This window comes from Myotis daubentonii, chromosome 5 (assembly GCF_963259705.1).
Source record: "Myotis daubentonii chromosome 5, mMyoDau2.1, whole genome shotgun sequence".
Taxonomy (NCBI): Eukaryota; Metazoa; Chordata; class Mammalia; order Chiroptera; family Vespertilionidae; genus Myotis; species Myotis daubentonii.
In genome coordinates, this window is record NC_081844.1 from 35,630,906 (window position 1) to 35,649,427 (window position 18,522).

General features: G+C 39.4%; 1 protein-coding gene across 3 annotated transcripts in view; it reads left to right on the forward strand.

Moving 5' to 3' along the window:
• The window catches only part of FZD3 (frizzled class receptor 3), a 106,334-nt gene that overhangs the window by 8,086 nt on the left and 79,726 nt on the right, over positions 1-18,522 (forward strand). Inside the window, exons 2-3 of one of the 3 annotated variants that reach the window (XM_059697568.1) lie at positions 660-771; positions 1,440-1,968. In XM_059697568.1, coding sequence (XP_059553551.1) covers positions 1,780-1,968 — 189 coding nt within the window. In that variant the 5' untranslated portion in view covers positions 660-771; positions 1,440-1,779. Of the gene's footprint in view, positions 1-659; positions 772-1,439; positions 1,969-18,522 lie in introns of those variants that run through there. The other 2 variants (XM_059697569.1, XM_059697572.1) reach the window with 2 other exon arrangements.

Consider the following 18,522-nt stretch of genomic DNA (forward strand, 5'->3'; position numbering starts at 1 on the left):
TTAAAAAAACACACACTAATCTTTGATGCTTCTTTATCATTTATAGAATACTTTTACATACCTTATCTCTTTTTTAAAAAATCTTTATTGTTGAAAGTGACCCCCCCCCCCCCCCCGCATTGGCCTCTTCTAGCCCTCCTCCCCTTGGCGCCCCCCCCCCCCCCCCAAGGCCTTCACCACCCTATTGTCTGTGTCCATGGGTTATCTATATAATCTTTATTAGAGAGGTGGTATTTTCAGGAAAAAAAATTCTGAGTTCAGAGAAGTTGTGCTATGTTTCCCATTCACACAACTACTAAGAAGCTTGAATCCATTATCTTTTCTTTTAGTCCTAACCCAAAGATTTTTTTTTATTGATTCTTAGGGAGGAAGGGAGAGAGAAACATCGATGTGAGAGAGAAACATAGATTGGTTGCCTCCCATACACACCCCGACTTGGAATTGAACCCGAAACCTAGGTATGTGAGAATCAAACCTGCAGCCTTTTGGTGTACAGGAGGATGCTTCTACCAACTGAGCCACCTGGCCAGGGCTGAATCCATATATTTTTGTTTTATTTATATTTCATATCTTTGTTTTTTTTGTTTGTGTTTTTTTTTTTATTGTTGTTGTTAATCCTTACCCATTTTTCCATTGATATTTTTCCATTGATCTTTCAGAGAGAGGGAAAGACAGAGACAGACATCAATGTGAGAGAAACACATCGATTGGTTGGCTCCTACGCATACCCCGATCAAGGCCCAGGGCCAAGGAGGAGCCTGCAACCAAAAGGTACGTGCCTTTGATAAGAAATGGAACCCGGGATCCTTTGGTCCTCAGGCTGACAGTCTATCCACTGAGCCAAATCGGCTAGGGCTATATTTCATCACTTTGGATACCTTCTGCCAAATCAGTTAATGTAAAAATACACTATTAATGATTAAGACACATACAATAAATTTTAAATTCAGTAGCTTAGATTATAAGTATGACAGCTATTTAAATAAAATTTAGGACAATAGCATGAAATTTGTTCAAAATGAGTCAGTTACAGCTTGTGGTAAATGAAAATTGCTATCAATATAAACAAATTAGACCATATGTTATATAAACAATTAAAAGGGAAGAAATTTTACCTTTAAATACTTTTTTCCAATTACAGTTGACATTTAATATTTTATATTTTAAGTATTATTTATGGATTGTTTTAGTGTATCTATAGCATAAATGAAAAGGTAGGAAAACTATATCTTTATGAAATACCTATGTATTTTATCTATTAGGTTAGTATGATATCTCTCATCAAATGTTGCTTACTTCTTTTTCTGATAATTGATTGTTATAGTATAAAAAATACAACTGTTTCTGTATAGTGATTTTCAATCCTACAACATTAAGCTTATCAAAGGCTTTTAGAGGAAATGACTAATTTCTCCCATTAAAAAAAAAATACTTTTCAGGTATTTCAGTCAAAGGAAGAAATAGCTCTTCTAAGATGGAATCTGTTGTTTGGGAATGTGGTTGATCAACTTGATATGTTGGCCAAATGTGCCCTATGTAATAAAATGAAAAGAAGAGACAAGATGACATCATTTTCCTGTATTGTGAAACCAAAAACAAATGCCTTTTGTGAGATCAAGCTAACAAACCTCTGACAGTGCAAAGAGTATTTAACTGTTTGAAGAACTTAATAGTAAAATATAGAAGAGTACTTCTTCAAGCTGAGACCTGCAGGTGTACAAAGATCTAAAATACATATCATAGGCCTGATCGTCCAAATCTCATTCAGATCCAAGAAGGATGGCTATGAGTTGGATTGTCTTCTATCTTTGGCCCTTGACTATGTTTGTGGGGCATATAGGTGGGCACAGTTTGTTTTCTTGTGAACCTATTACCTTGAGGATGTGCCAAGATTTGCCTTACAATACTACCTTCATGCCTAATCTTCTGAATCATTATGACCAACAGACAGCAGCTTTAGCAATGGAGGTAAGACTTAATCTATTCTTTGACATATCTTAGAAAATGATTCTTATTTTGCCCTGTTAACTTATCTAATGAATGTGTCTGATAAACAAAAGGGAAAGAATATGTTATTTTAAACTACATCTTGTACATTAAAAAGTTCTAGATTTAGGTTCTTCAAACTCTAATATTTGAAGAATTGATTTTTGGGGAATGTTACTTATTTTTTAGACATACTTTATAAAGAAATTTGAAACACTGAAACATGGAAGATGATAGCCATTTAGGAGTTTAAAATTGCCCAAGTTATGATTACATTTTTTCTGTTGTTTGGCTGATAATAAAACTTTAGATAAAGACAGAATATAATAATATCCATAATTCATTCACTAAATATTGATGGTAATGTGATTTTGCAAAAAGAGTTCTTTTGTTCAGTCTTTAGGCTAGTGGTTTACAGTATTTCAGTTTTTTTTAAATGCTTAAAATGATTTTTTGGCTTACCATGTTTACATCAGTTTTGTGTATTTTTTAATAACAATAACTCGGAAGCAACAAAAATTTTTTGCTACCTGAATTATCTGTTCTTGACCGCTCAAGATTTTATGAAAATTTACTCAAATTTTTCTAATGGTAATTTTTTAGGCACTTTTAATGATTTTACTTTATTTATTAATTTATTTTAATATTTTTTAAATTGATTTCAGAGAGGAAGGGAGAGGGGGAGAGAAAGAGAGAAACATCAATGATGAGAGAAAATCATTGATTGGCTGTCTCCTGCAAGCCCCCTACTGGGGATCAAGCTCACAACCAGGGCATGTGCCCTTGACTGGACTCGAACTGGGACCCTTCAGTCCACAGGCTGACACTCTATCCACTGAGCCAAATCAGCTAGGGCTGATTTTAGGGTGACAGGCAACAAAGAAACTATGACAAATTAATGGATGTAATTAATAATAGGTTTAAATAAGCATGTTTTTCTATACTGGTTTTAGAGTTGTGGACAAGGATATGTTTACCAGATAAGAACAAGGAGGCAGTAAATGGTGGCAATAAGGAGCATATGTTTTGGATTTGGACAGACCTGGCTTTGAATTCTAGCTCTATCACTTTCTAGCTATATTACTTTGAGCAGGTTATGTGAACTTTTCTTATCATAGATTCTTTGCTTGTAAAATGGAGTTAATAATCATGCAAGCTTTTGTAAAGTACAAAATGAAACCACATGTACTATAAAGTAGTTGGCACATAGTAAGTACTCAAAGTGATAGCTTTTACCATTTACTCATTTCCTCATATTAATGTGGCTATATAATACTTAAAATTTACAAAGAATGTTTTCTACTTTAGTCTTTAATCCATTGTTACAGTGCTGTCAGTAAATTGAAGCCTGCATGCTTTGGAATTCTTCATTTTATAATAAAATTCAAAGGTTCATTACTTCCAAATAGACTAACATAAATCTATATAGGAAAATTTGTGGAAAGATCACTATTCATAGATTTTAAAATGTGGAGAGCATCTTATATATTCGAAATATATGAAGATGTTATAGAGGTTGAACAAAACATTTTCTGCTCTTCCTCTGATTACATAAGGTCTAACTAGTAGTAAAGAGAGATTTGATATTGATTGATAGATTAGGATATATGAAAATGGACATTGGTTTTAATACAGTAATTTGTTTCCAGGCATGGTAATCACTGCTGTGCATTAAAGCCATCAGTTTTCTCACAAAAATAAGTTGAAGTAGAAGTACCCTTGTTTCTAGTATCATTACAGGTTAGTACAACTCCTTTGGAAAGCAAATAGAGTGGTAAGAAGCTGGTCATAAAGATTTTTGTACTGATTTGGGTTCACTTTTTGGCTGTACCATGTAACTTTAAGACTTTGGAGTTAAATCACTTACCATCCCTGAGTCTTGGTTTCTTCATTTGTGAAAAGACATTAATTAAAATATCTCGAAGGACTGTTAGGCTTAAATGAAAGATTTATAAAGTAGATAGCATAATTCATGGCACACAATAGGTGATCCAGAAATGTTGATGTTATTCCAAATTCCATTTCTAAAGAATCCTACAGAGAAAGTACTAGAAAGATGATGTATGTGTTCCAAGTGAACTTGTAGGCTCATGGAACATTCATAATGATGGCATGTTAAGCTGTTTCTACCTTCTTCACAAATAAGGCCATGTGGTCTAGATATTTTATTGGCAATGAAGTTGCCTTGGTTTGAGTTTCACGTATTCTAGGGAAAGCACCAAAGTGGGTAATACTTTCTAAGAGAAGGTTGATTTGAAGTACTTAATATTGGAGATAGTTGCCTGTAGTATGGTTGTCATATCAGGACAGTGCTACTATACTCATAGTCATCTGACGGTTTAAGAGGGTGAAGTTTCAGCAATAGTAAAAGGTACTCGGCAGTCAACACAACATACTTCCAGAAGGAAATAAGGATTCTTGGGTCCTTACAAGGCTGATGACACCCTTCATCCAAGAACTTTGGATATATGTCTGCCAGCTTTTACCAGGAGCAAGTAATGGGAGCAGGTAATCCCAGCACATTCTTGAGTGTTCACTGTGAGATTTGGATTCAAAGATGGGTTCCTAGGTGTCACATCTTTCAGCAGGCCCAGGCATCACACCTGCCTGGCTTATTTCTGTTCTGATGTTTGGTGAGTCAAAATAATTGCTTGCAATTGGATAGTAAATAATAGTGAACTAGGGATACACAGATGAGAGCAAGTACAGGATATGGGTTATCTCGAACTTGATTATTTACAATCAACAAGTTGGATATGCTTTCATAGTACATAGAGGATTTCAAGTCTATGCTTTCATTGAAATTGGGAAATGTTTAAATAATTGGATAAGTATCACTTTATTAGGTTGGAAAAGAAGATCCTTTGCTGGTATGTTTATTTCTCTACCCTACTTTCCAAACCATGCACATGTGTACACAAACACTCTAAATATTTACAACTTTTTAACGTGATGTCTTTCTTTTTCTCTTGAGTATCAGTGGCTTTTGATAGAAAAGAGTTTCTCAAACCATTTTGAGCTGTCCAAATTGCTAAGTAAATTTTTGGAAGCTGTACAGCATGGATAACAAATTGTCAGTAACTATATATACCAACCCACATATTACCAGGTATTTGTGTATTTGTGACTTTAATGATAATAAAAGAGATCTGAGCAGGCTTTTCTCGATTTTGAATAATTAAATTGAATAGGAAGGTCACTGTTCAGTGGAAAAAGCACTAGAATGGGGTGAGAAGACTTGTTTTTTGCTACTAATTAGTTTTGTGACTTCTTTGTGTTGTTTTCCTCTTGGAAATGAAGTTATCCCTGTCCATTTGACAAGGTTATTGTTAAGATCAAATGATATAGTGATATATTCGGTATATTAAAGATCTTTAAAAAGTTAAAGTGCAGAGCATTATTCTTTGTTGCCTGTCACCCTAATTTCTTTGGGAGGTTGATTGCATGTCTGTTCTTTTTTTCTTATTTTGAAATTAAACCTCTGTAGGAAAATCAGAGGAAAAACTCCTGGGATGGTTTGTGTTTGCTTCCATTTCTTGTTTTCTTTTGTCATTCTCATTAAGATTTTCTATAGCATAGGAAGTTGACAGAAGTATAGATCTAGTGAGAGCATAGAGCAAGGGTGGGCAACCTTTTTGTGAGTGTGTGCCAAAACCAGCAAAATCTCTAACTCAGAATTCTTCTGCATGCCAACCCTAATTTTTTGAGAACATGTTACTCCTACTTGATATCTCTTAAGGTGTACATATGTGAAGAACCTTGAAGAAATAATAAAATTCATTTGAGCGACAAAAACACAGTGTATGATGATAAAAAATACATTTATTTTTTAATGTATACATGTACACTATTAGTCTGACAGAAAACTTTATGACTCCGTTTGATATCATCAGTGGGACTTTTGCTGCTGCATCACTGATGACAGAGATTTTTACATCAGATTTATATTTCGTGACCTTCAGAGATAGGCACGAGCTACTACTTTCATCTGTCAGGCTGCTCCTATTACGAGACTTAAAATTCATCACTGAGAATAAAGATTCACAAGTGTATGTGGATGAAACCAAAACACTGGTCGGATCTAGGAAGGCAGGGAGAGTTAAGGCAGAGGCATAGAAATTGCTCTTCCCCTCTCTTGTCAATCCATGTCTATGGTCTTTAAGATAACTTGTTATGTAAAATTATTTATTTATCTAAGATGCACCTACACTGAATTTATCTGAAAAATAAAAAAGTTGATATTAAGAAAAAAATTGTAAATGGAAGATTATAAGAGACGGTTTCGCGTGCCAGCAAAAGATACTGGCGTGCCAGGGGTTGCCCACCCCTGACATGGAGCCTAAAAGCCTGCCTAAACATCCTTGGTATCCTTTATGGTTCAGTAAGAATAAAGCATGTTTGAACCAGTCTCCCAGTTATCCAAACTCAAATTTTAGCTTTATTTCCTATATTTTTTATTATGGAAAATTATATAGAAACTAGAGGCCCGGTGCACAAAAATTTGTGCACTGGGGGGGGAGGGGAGGTCCCTCAGCCCGGCCTGTGCTCTCTCACAGTCTGGGACCCCTCGGGAGATAACCACCTGCGGGCTTAGGCCTGCTCCCGGGTGGCAGAGGGCAGGCCCAATCCCTAGGTGCAGCCCCTGGTTGGGCTCAGAGCAGGGCCGATTGGGGAATTGGGGCCCCACCCCCTGTCATGCACAGAGCAGGGCGGATTGGAAGGTTGCGATGCCACCCTCAGTCACGCTCAGGGTAGGGCCAATTGGGGGGTGGGGCACCGTCCCCTGTCACACTCAAGGCAGGGTCGATGGGGAGGTTGCGGCGCCGCCCCCTGTCACACTCAAGGCAGGGTCGATGGGGAGGTTGCGGCGCTGCCCCCATCACACACAGAGCAGGGCCCATCAGGGGGTTGAGGCACCGCCCTCTATCACCCACAGAGCAGGGCCGATCAGGGGGTTGGGGTGCCGCCACTCTCACACTCAGGGCAGGGCCGATGGGGAGGTTATGGCTCTACCCCATCACACACAGAGCAGGGCCCGTGGGGGGGGGGGTTGGGGAGCTCCCCCCTATCAGGCACAGAGCAGGGCTGCTCAGGGGGTTGGGGCCCTGCCCCCTGTCACACACAGAGCTGCAGGGCGATCAGGGGGTTTGGGCGCTGCCCCCTGTCACGCTGATCCCGGTGCCGGGAGGCATATTACCCTTTTACTATATAGGGTAGAGGCCTGGTGCATGGGTGGGCCCGGCTGGTTTGCCCTGAAGGGTGTCCTGGATCAGGGTGGGGGTCCCCACTGGGGTGCCTGGCCAGTCTGGGTGAGGGGCTGAGGGCTGTTTTCAGGCTGGGAGTGACTGAAGTTCCCAACTGCTCCTTTTTTTCTTTTTTCTTTTTTAATTCTGGGCAAGCTTTAGCTTGAGGCTTGGCTCCAGCTCTTAGGCCTCCGCGGCTGAAAGTAGGTTTCTGGCCTTTGCTTACAATGTTGCGAATCTGCTGGCTGAAGTCCGGCGGTATTTGTTACAATGTTTCTTAAACTGCCCGCTCAGAAGCCTACAGCCGCAGGCGGGGAAAGTTGGTTTCCTCCAACGATCCTCCGTCACTGAGGCAAGCAAGCCTCATGTTAGTTTCAAGCTGCCTGGCTGCCGGTCGCCATCTTGGCTGACAGTTAATTTGCATATCTCGCTGATTAGCCAATGAAAAGGGTAGCGGTCGTACGCCAATTACCATGTTTCTCTTTTATTAGTGTAGATATAGATAGAATAGTATAATGAACGCCATATACCCATCATCCAATTTTAAAAATTATTAACTTGTAGCTAGTCTTGTTTCATTCATGACCTCACACCCAACTGGTTTACTTAGAAGAAAGTCACAAGCACCATAATTTCATCCATAAATATTCCCTTTATATCTATAGTAATAATAGTGGAATATGCAAATTGTCCAGAATGCTGTCACAGTAACAGTAACTACCAGTATGCTGCATGGGGCGACCAAAAGACTGAACAGTAGGCTGCGTGGGGCAATCAGGCCAGCAGGGGGGCAGTTCGGGGTGACCAGGCTGGCAGGGGGGGGGGCAGTTAGGGGCAATCAGGCCAGCAGGCACAGGCGGTTAGGGGTGATCAGGCTGGCGATGGCGGGAGGGGGGCGCGCAGTTAGGGCGATCAGGCAGGCAGACACGTGAGCAGTTAGGAGCCAGCAGTCCCAGATTGTGAGAGGGATGTACGAATCCTGGTTTAGGCCCAATCCCGGGATCCTAGATTGGAGTGGGTGCAGGCTGGGCTAAGGGGACCCCCCTCCCCGTGCATGAATTTTGTGCACCAGGCCTCTAGTCTACACTAATAAAAGAGAAACATGGTAATTGGCGTACGACCGCTACCCTTTTCATTGGCTAATCAGCGAGATATGCAAATTAACTGTCAGCCAAGATGGCGGCCGGCAGCCAGGCAGCTTGAAACTAACACGAGGCTTGCTTGCCTCAGTGACGGAGGAAACCAACGTTCCCCGCCTGCGGCTGCAGGCCTCTGAGCCTGCAGTTTCAAACATTGTAACAAATACCACCGGACTTCAGCCAGCAGATTTGCAACATTGTATGCAAAGGCCAGAAACCTACTTTCAGGAGCAGAGGCCTAAGAGCTGGAGCCAAGCCTCAAGCTAAAGCTGGCCCAGAATAAAATAAAAAAAAAGGAAAAAAGGAGCGTTTGGGAGTTCAGTCACCCCCAGCCTGAAAACAGCCCTCAGCCCCTCACCCAGGCTGGCCAGGCACCCCAGTGGGGACCCCCACCCTGATCCAGGGCACCCTTCAGGGCAAACGAGCTGGCACCCACCCATGCACCAGGCCTCTACCCTATATAGTAAAAGGGTACTATGCCTCCCAGCACCGGGATCAGCGTGACAGGGGGCAGCGCCCAAACCCCCTGATCGGCCCTGCTCTGTGTGTGACAGGGTGCGGCACCCCAACCGCCCCCCCCCCCCCCCGGGCCCTGCTCTGTATGTGATGGGGTAGAGCCATAACCTCCCCATCGGCCCTGCCCTGAGTGTGAGAGTGGCGGCACCCCAACCCCCTGATCGGCCCTGCTCTGTGGGTGATAGAGGGCAGTGCCCCAACCCCCCTATCGGACCTACTCTGTGAGTGACGGGGGGAGCTCCCCAACCCCCTGATGGGCCCTGCTCTGTGCATGTCAGGGTACGGAGCCCCAACCCCCGTGATGGGCCCTGCTCTGTGTGTGACAGGGGGCAGTGCCCCAACCCCCGGATTGGCCCTGCTCTGTGCGTGACAGGGGGTTGCGCCACAACCTCCCCATCAACCCTGCCTTGAGTGTGACAGGGGGCGGTGCCCCAACCCCCGGATTGGCCCTGCTCTGAGCCCGACCAGGGGCTGCACCTAGGGATTGGGCCTGCCCTCTGCCACCCGGGAGCAGGCCTAAGCCAGCAGGTCGTTATCTCCCGAGGGGTCCCAGACTGCTAGAGGGCACAGGCCGGGCTAAGGGACCCCCCTTTCCCCCCTGAGTGCACAAATTTTTGTGCACCGGGCCTCTAGTATATCTATAAAGTAAGGACTCTGAAAATATATCAACGCCATACCTTTATCACTTCCTCAGTATCATCAAATACCCAATTATGTTCAAATTACTCTGAGCACTTCACATATTTTTTATAGTTGACTTTTCAAATCAGGATTCATGCATTGCATTCAAGTAATGTCTTTTAAAGTCTCTTTTAATTTATAATTTCTCCTTTCCTTTTCCCTTTCCCTTTTTTCTTATAATATGTTTGTCCTGTAGAGTTTTCCATAGTCTTTAGTTTACTGATTTCATCCCTGTGGTATTTACCATGTTCCTCTGTCTCCTTTTTTGACTTTTTTTTTTTTTTTTTTTTTTTTGGTGGAATGGTGGGGGAGAACATTTCATAGGCACATAATATCTAGTTGTCATTCTGTAATTTTAGATCAATTTCCTAGATCAATAATTTTATTAGGGGTTTGCAAAATGATGATATTCTATCTTCATTTCGAAGCTGGAATTCTTATAAACAGAAACTTCCTATTACTACTAGATGTACAGTTTGTATGAGAAAGATAAGATAAATACCTGATCATACTCTTTTATTAGTTTTTAGGATAAGTTGATTCCCAAACAATCTCTAAAGGTGATTTTTTTTTAAAGCATCTTATGAATGCATGTATTTTTAACATATTTGATATGTTTCAATCTGTTACAGTTATTATTCTTATTGGGGCTCAACCTATGCCATCTTTGGTAGTGGGAGCCTCTTTAAGGTAGCTCCTGAGTGTTTTTTACAGTACTCTAGTGGTTTCTAATAGCTTTCTTGCCATAATTCAAATTCATTTCATAAAATTCTGCCTCAAATCTTTGTTAATAAATAAATTTTAAGTAAATTTAATGACTTAGTTGGTTTTATTAAAGAATTCATGAATAGGGCATCATCTTCTCTAGCAAGCAGATAAGGTCGGCAGGGGGGTTAGTGAGGGGTTATACAAGATGGAAGGCTTTTATAGTAAGGAGGGCAAAGCAAGGAAGTTATCAGCAAGGAAAAATGAAAGTTAATTGGAGGAAAGTAAGTGTTAATAGGTGATTATGGCTTCTCATTGCTTGAGTTTCAGTATTTTCATTGGATGGGCAAGAAGAAAACCTCCTGCTGGAATAGTAAAGTAGACGTACTTCCTGTGCAAGTACCCTTTTTCCGATTGGTTGGGATCTATAACTGAATTAATTGACTCTGTAATTGAGTCTTCCTGTTTGGACTAATTGGCAGCGATGAGTGATAATAGCTTGAGAGTTCCCTCTAATAGATCTTCCCAACCCCAATTTTAATTGAGGTTTCCTTTATTAATTTTCACACCATGAATCATCAGTTTATCTAGGGCAGCCGTGGGCAAACTACGGCCCGCGGGCCGGATCCGGCCCATTTGAAATGAATAAAACTAAAAAAAAAAAAGACCATACCGTTTTATGTAATGATGTTTACTTTGAATTTATATTAGTTCACACAAACACTCCATCCATGCTTTTGTTCCCGGCCCTCCGGTCCAGTTTAAGAACCCATTGTGGCCCTCGAGTCAAAAAGTTTGCCCACCCCTGATAGGGAGTACTGATTCCTTTTAGTTGGAAATGATATTTAGAGACCACTATCTGGGTGCTAACCCTATTGAATACTAGATTAATCATTTTTAGGCCTTTTCATGGACAGAGCCAGGAAATAATTTTTTTAAGGAAGTACATCATAAGTTTGTGCAGATACTTTGAATTCAAATAACATTGCAGAGTTTTTATTTAAATTTAATTTTGTTTTTTATACTGAAGTGTTATTATAGACATACATTGTAATATTTCAGAATAATTTCATTATTATTACAGTATGATTACTGAAAGCAGTTTTAATATTTTTGTGTGCTTCTTTTTGCTTACGGATATCTTTCACCAAGGATATACAGTCAAATACTGTGTTTTAAAGTTACTTAAATACTTCTCTTTGTTGTTAAACTCAATACACAGATTAATGTTTCATTTGATTTTGAGGAACAACCTAGCAATTTTTTTGGTTTAAATTTATTTTATAATGTTTTAAAACTTTAGAGCAAAGTACATTCTGAGAAGTCTAGTCTCTGACCTTTTCCTTTAAAAATGTTTATACTTCCTTTAAAAATGTAAATATAATATTTATTTAAAATGTTTTTATAATATTTATCTATATCTGTATATTCTTTCACCTTTCTTTGATATAATGTCATACTGTTTGTTTTTACTACTTTACTTTTTCACTTAATATGTACTAAATATTTCTTAGTAGTATTTACAGATATTACTCAAAAATATTTTATAATTGTGGCAAAATTTACATGGCATTAAACTTACCATTTCAACCATTTTTAAATGTATAGTTCAGTGGCATGAAGTACATTCACCTGTTAATGTAATCATCACAAATAACCTTCTCCTATACTTTTTCATTTTCCAAACTGAAACTCTGTACCCATTAAACAATAATCTTTCATTATTCTGTCCTCCAAGTCCCTGACAACCACCATTCTACTTTCTTTCTGAATTAGACTGCTGTAGGTACCTCATATAAGTGGTATCATACAATATTTGTATTTTTGTGACTGGCTTTTTTCACTTAGTATATAATGTCTTCAAGGGTCATCCATGTAGCATGTGTCAGAATTTTCTTTTTAAGGCTGAATAATACTCCATTGTATGTATATACCACACATTTAGTTTATTCATTCATCTGTCAGACACTTGGGTTGCTTGTACCTTTTGACTATTGTAAATAATGATGCCATGAACATGGTTGTACAAATATCAGTTCCAATTTCTGCTTTCAATTTTTGCGGGGGGGGAGGCCACAATACTGTTTTCCATAGCAACTGCTCCATTTTTTTTTTCTTTCTACAGCTGCTCCATTTTATATACCAGCAGTGCAAAGGGTTCCAATTTCTCCACATCCTCACCAACACTAGTTATGTATTTTTTTCCTGGATAATAGTTATCCTAATAGGTGTGAGGTTGTCTTCATTTTTTAAAATTCAGTTCTTACTGAAGGATTGTTTGCTGCTTTTTTGCTATTGAAAGCAGAGCCTGTCCTATTCATCTTTGTATACCCTGTACCTAACAGTACCTCACACATAGTAACTGCTAAATATATATTTTAATGAATTAATGAAATTTATAAACTGTGAATTTCATAAGAGGTGGTAGTATTCATGGTTATGGTTATGATGCTGTATCTAACCACTTAATCTCCAGGAGTGGTAGATAGTAGTAGTATCCTTGGTTAGGATGGTAGTAATGGTAATTCTAACACGAAGGATATCATTTAGCATTTAACCTGTGAACATTAGTTTTTTACTTTGCCCCCCTGCCCATTTTTGGGTCTTTACTTGATGCTTTCAACATACATATTTACACTTATAAGTGGTGTATGTAATTAAGCTAAGGAAAAAACAACCAAATTTTCACATCCCTAGACCTTTCATGTTCCTTCTGCCTTAATACTCTCTTCTCCGTCTTTCCCTGTCAAAATTCTAAGTTGTACTTAATAGATTAATAAGTAGAAAAAAAGTAAGGTTAGTTAACAAAACATTATGTATGGTATCATCCTGCTTTGGTTGAAAAAAAAAAAGTATGTTCATCTGGAAGGTTTTTCCCCAAGGCTAGCAGTGGTTGTTCCTGAATTAGTACAGTTTATTTGTGTTTTTTGTGTTCTTCATTTAATGTTCTTTTTTTCTGGTTTTCAGTAAGAAACACATTGTGCTTTTAAAATTAGTACAGAAACTTTATTGTTAAAAGCTCAAGGGTCCTTTTTGGTTTAGCACCCAGTTGCAGTGCCTAAGACTTAAGTATTTATTACAGATATTTTGATTTAATGACTGAAACTTAAGGAAGAATTTGGTAAATCCATAAAGGCATAAAGTGCTCAGGGGATTCAAAAGAGAAGACTCATCAGTTGCAGATGATATGTGAATTGGCCCTGAAAGACAGTTTTTTGTGTGTGTGTGTGTGTGTGTGTTTAGGGAATGGCATAATATACACCTATGTACCAGTAATTATTAACATTTTATGGACAGTCTTTTTTTTTTTTTTTAAATATATTTTTATTGATTTCAGAGAGGAAGGGAGAGGGAGAGAGAGATAGAAACATCAATGATGAAAGAGAATCATTGATCAGCTGCCTCTGCATGCCCCACACTGGGGATCGAGCCCACAACCCGGGCATGTGCCCTTGACTGGAATCGAACCTAGGACCCTTGAGTCCCCAGGTCAACGTTCTATCCACTAAGCCAAACCAGCTAGGGCTGGACAGTCTTTTTGGAAACCGAATTTCTTTGATTATATGCTTGAAATTCATGATTTATATCTTTAGAATACATGCATTATCCAGCAGATTTACTACTCTTACTGTCTTTTGTTTAGGTTAATAAGGTGGTTTTTCCCTAAGCAAACAACAATTTAGTGAGTTGGCTTAAGAAGCGTATTGTGTGACAGGGAAACCAGCCAGAATTAAGAAGCTTCTAAATTGAAAAATGTACACATGAGTAGTGGAGAATTAATTGCATTTAGTTACTTCTGACTTTAGGGGGAAAATAGCAGCTTTTAAAATTTCTAATTGATTTTCTTGTGCGACAAATCACTTTAAAGGAATACCTTTTAAAAACTTGTATTCAATTAACTTATTAATATTAAGTGTGGTGAAATTTGATTTTTAAAGTTTCACTTTTTGAGACCGACCGTACTTAATAATTGTTTATGATATTTGAAGTATTAAAGTTTACTTCCTAAAGGTCTGCTTTGGGGACACCCCTTTGACTTAAGAAGATAAATATATTCCTGTGATAATGGCGTATTTCTGCAAACCAACTCACTAAAAGACTATTGGAAAGCATTTAATGTGCTCAATGAGATATTTAAAAATATTAGGATTTGTAAAGGAAATCTGTTGGGCTTAAAGGTGTTTTAGAAACCTAGATTTTTTTATATACAAAGTAATTATTAAAGTTTTGGATTTTTTATCATTAGGACTTTTATTGTTACAAAAAAATTTTAAAGGTATATGTAATCACTTAAACTTATTCTAAACAATTGTTTTTTAATTTCTTTTTCTAATTTGGATCTGAAATAGAATTGAATACTATTTTTGAATTTTCAAGGCCATTCCACAATTGGCTTCACATTTCGTGAATTTAGTCATAATATTCCCAAACCCAGTAGGATACTATTTCTATGGTTACCAGACCTTTGTAGAGTGACTGAGATTGGAATTCTGATTCTCATGAGTCAAATTTTGGCCTTTGACTCTGTCCCTTTCTCACATCCCTTGCTAAGCTTCTGCTGTTGCTATGCTTGAAGGCTTGTCGGCTAGCAGGTTCCTATGGTAACAGGAATGGAAATTTGAAAGAAGAAAGAGATTGGGAGCACAGAGGCTTGGTTGATTTGAATTTGAACAAAGAATGGTAGGATCCACGTTGTGTACCTTTGTTGTAGAAATCAGAAATTTAATTTTAGAAAGTTACTTTTCAGTTTGTAAACTTCCTATACTTGGTCTTAATTTAGTGAACAGAAGTAGTACTGTTTTAAGGAAGTACTCAGTAAGAATCTTAAAATTTAATCAGATAAAGATCCTTTTTCTACTTCATAGTGCTTTAATAGTATAACTTATTTTACATACTTGTTCCCAACTCTACAGTATTCAGGCTACCTCATTAAATTTTTATTTTGTTGAGATTAAAAATTGTTAGGGTTAAAGTCAAGGCAATTTGCTTGTTTGAAAAATATTAATATTTTTATTTTTATATAACAGCTTTTTGGGGTATAGTTTGTATACAATAAACTGCACCCATTTACAGTGTTCAATTCAATGAGTTTTAAGAGATGTATATATATATACCCATGAAACCATCAAGATATAGAGCATTTCCATCACCTCAAAATTCTCCTTGTGTCCCTTTGTAGTCCACACCCTGTTGACTCCCTGTTCCAAACAACAACAGATCTGCTTTCTGTCACTATGGATTACTTTAATTTTCTAGAGTTTTATTTAAATGTAGTCATATAGTATCTACTTTTTTATGTCTGGTTTCTCTCACCCAGCATAATGATATTGAGATTTATCCATGTTTTGTTTTGCTTTTTAAGAGTCTCATGCTCTACTGACTGAGCTAGCCGGGCTGTTTTGCTTTTTAAAACATAATTTCCATTGACTTTCTTTCTCACTTGGCATTTGAGAACAGGGACTTTAACAGGTTTCTTCATGTCCATCAAATAGGCCTTCTTCAGTTCTATTAATTTGCAACGCTTCAGTAATCCCCTTGAAAGTTATTATTTACTGGGTTCTGTATGCTATTTTATGTATTATTTATGTATTATTAAAGCTATTTTACAGAGGAGAAAACTAAAGTTTAGAGAGATTATATAGAACAGATTGGTTAAGCTCAAGGGCTTTGGATTAGAATGCCATGGTTTGACTCTCAGCTCTTTGCCGCTGTGTGATCTTGGGCAAATTACTTAACTTTCTATGCCTCATTTTCTTCACATGTATTATAAAATGGGATTAATATTTATAGTACCTACCTTTTTTTTTTTAGTTAATCCTCACTTGAGGGTATTTTTTTCCATTGATTTTTAGAGTGAGTGGAAGTGAGGGAAGAAGGGAGTGGGAAGAGAGAGAGAGGGAGAGGAACATGGATGTGAAAGAGACACATCAGTTGGTTGCCTCCCACACATGCCCCAACTGGGGCCAGGAATCGAACCTGCTACCCAGGTATGTGCCTTGACTGGGAATCAAACCCTAGATCCTTCTGTGCATCGGTCGATGCTCTAAATCGCTGAGCCTCACCAGCCAGGGCCGTAGTACCTCCTTTATGAGATTGTTGAGAGGGTTAATGAGATAATGTGTGTAAGGCACTTAGAACACTGCCTGGCCTATACTGACTGTCAGTAAATGCTAGCTGAGATATGACACAAGGTACTTGTAGTTAATAAGTGATAGAAGAATAAACTTAATAGCTTTAGACTCAGTGCAAGCAATGCAAAGTGTCACTCAAATCAATTTTATAGTTCATGATGGAGCTCACAGATGGAGGTTAACAATATTGCATTTGTTAGTATTTTATGTATTACTTAGTACCAAGCAAGTTTGAGACTTGCTTAAAACATACATATGCATATACATATGATACACACACACACACACACACACACACACACACACACACACCAGCATGTGACCATAATATATTTTTTAACTTTGATTTTAAAATAATTATAGACTCACAGGACACTGCAAAATAGTATAGGAGATTCTGTGTACTCTACCTAGTTCCCCCGATCTTACTATCTTATATAACTACTAGAAGCCCAGCGTGTGAAATCACGCAGCCCCGCCCACCCGCACACACCTTGTTGCACTCACCCGGCGGCTGCCAGGCACCCGGGACCCGGGCTGCTTTGCTCCGGCTACTGCCAGGCACCCACCCGGGACCCGGACTGCTTGGCTCCAGCCACCACCGCCAGGCACCTAGAACCAGGGCTGCTTTGCTCCGGCCACTGCCGCCACCCACCCGGTTCTCTGTGGTTCCCCATCCAGTCGTTGGTCTTTATGGCCACAGGCCTTTTATAATATAGACTAGGGGCCTGGTGCACGAAATTCGTGCACTGGGTGTGTGTGTGTGGGGGGGTGTCCCCCAGCCCAGCCTGCCCCCTCTCACATACTGGGAACCCTCAGGCGTTGACCCCCATCACCCTCCAATCGCAGGATCGGCCCCTTGCCTCTGAGAGAGGGGTCAGGCCTAGGCAGGGGACCCTCATTTCCCCCCATCACTGGTTCTGCCCCCAGTGGGCCCGGGCAGCGGGGACCCACAGCTGCAGCGGCCCCGCGATCGTGGGCTCCGCTTTAGGCCCAGGCAAGGGGCCCCTAGCTCCTGGGACTGCCAGCTTCGACCGTGCCCAGCTCCCATCGCTGGCTCCACCCCTACTTCCTGCTATCACTGGCCAGGGCGGAAAAGGCACCTGATTCTCCGATCATGGCTGGGGGGCGGTGCAAAGGCGGCCCCAGGGCCGCCTTTGCACTGCCCCCCAGCTCTTAGCTCCCCCCTGGGTTTCCGATCACTGTCAGTGGCAGGGGGCTTCTTCCTGCTTTCCCTTTCGCCTCCCTGCATCGTGCCTACATATGCAAATTAACCGCCATCTTGTTGGCAGTTAACCGCCATCTTGTTGGCAGTTAACTGCCAATCTTAGTTGGCAGTTAACTGCCAATCTTAGTTGGCAGTTAATTTGCATATAGCCCTGATTAGCCAATGAAAAGGGTATCGTCGTACGCCAATTACCATTTTTCTCTTTTATTAGTGTTGATTTTACAGTATCAAAACCTAGAAATTAACATTGATACAATGAACAGACCTTATAGTTCACCAGTTTTTACATGTGTTCATTTTTATTTGTGTGTATATGCAAATGTACATGTGTGTAGTCTTTGCAATTTTATCACGTATAAATTGATGTAGCCACTGCTACAATTAAGAAACAGAACTGTTTTATCACCACCAAGGAATTCCCTCTCCTCTCCCTTCCTAATCCCAAGCAGCCACTCATTTGTTCTCTATCTCTGTAATTTTTGTCATTCCAAGAATGTTATATACAAGTAAATAGGGTTATACAATATGTAATTTTTTGAGATTAGCTTTTTTTCATTTAAGTTCCATCCAAGTTGTTACAGGTATCAATAGTCATTATTTTTAATTACTGAGTACTATTCCAATATAGAGATGCACCACATCTATTGAAGGACATTGGGTTGTTTCTAATTCTTTGCAATTACAAATAAAGCTGTTGAGAAAATTAATGAACAGTTTTTTGAGTAGACATAACTTTTCTACCAACATTTTGAACTTGAACTTCTAGCTTCCAGAAATGTGAAATAATGAACTTACGTTGTTTAAGCCACTCAGTTTGTGTGATACTTTGTTATGGAAGCCTCAGCAAACTAATAAAGTGTATGTCCATTCATTTATTCCTATCTTCCTTGACT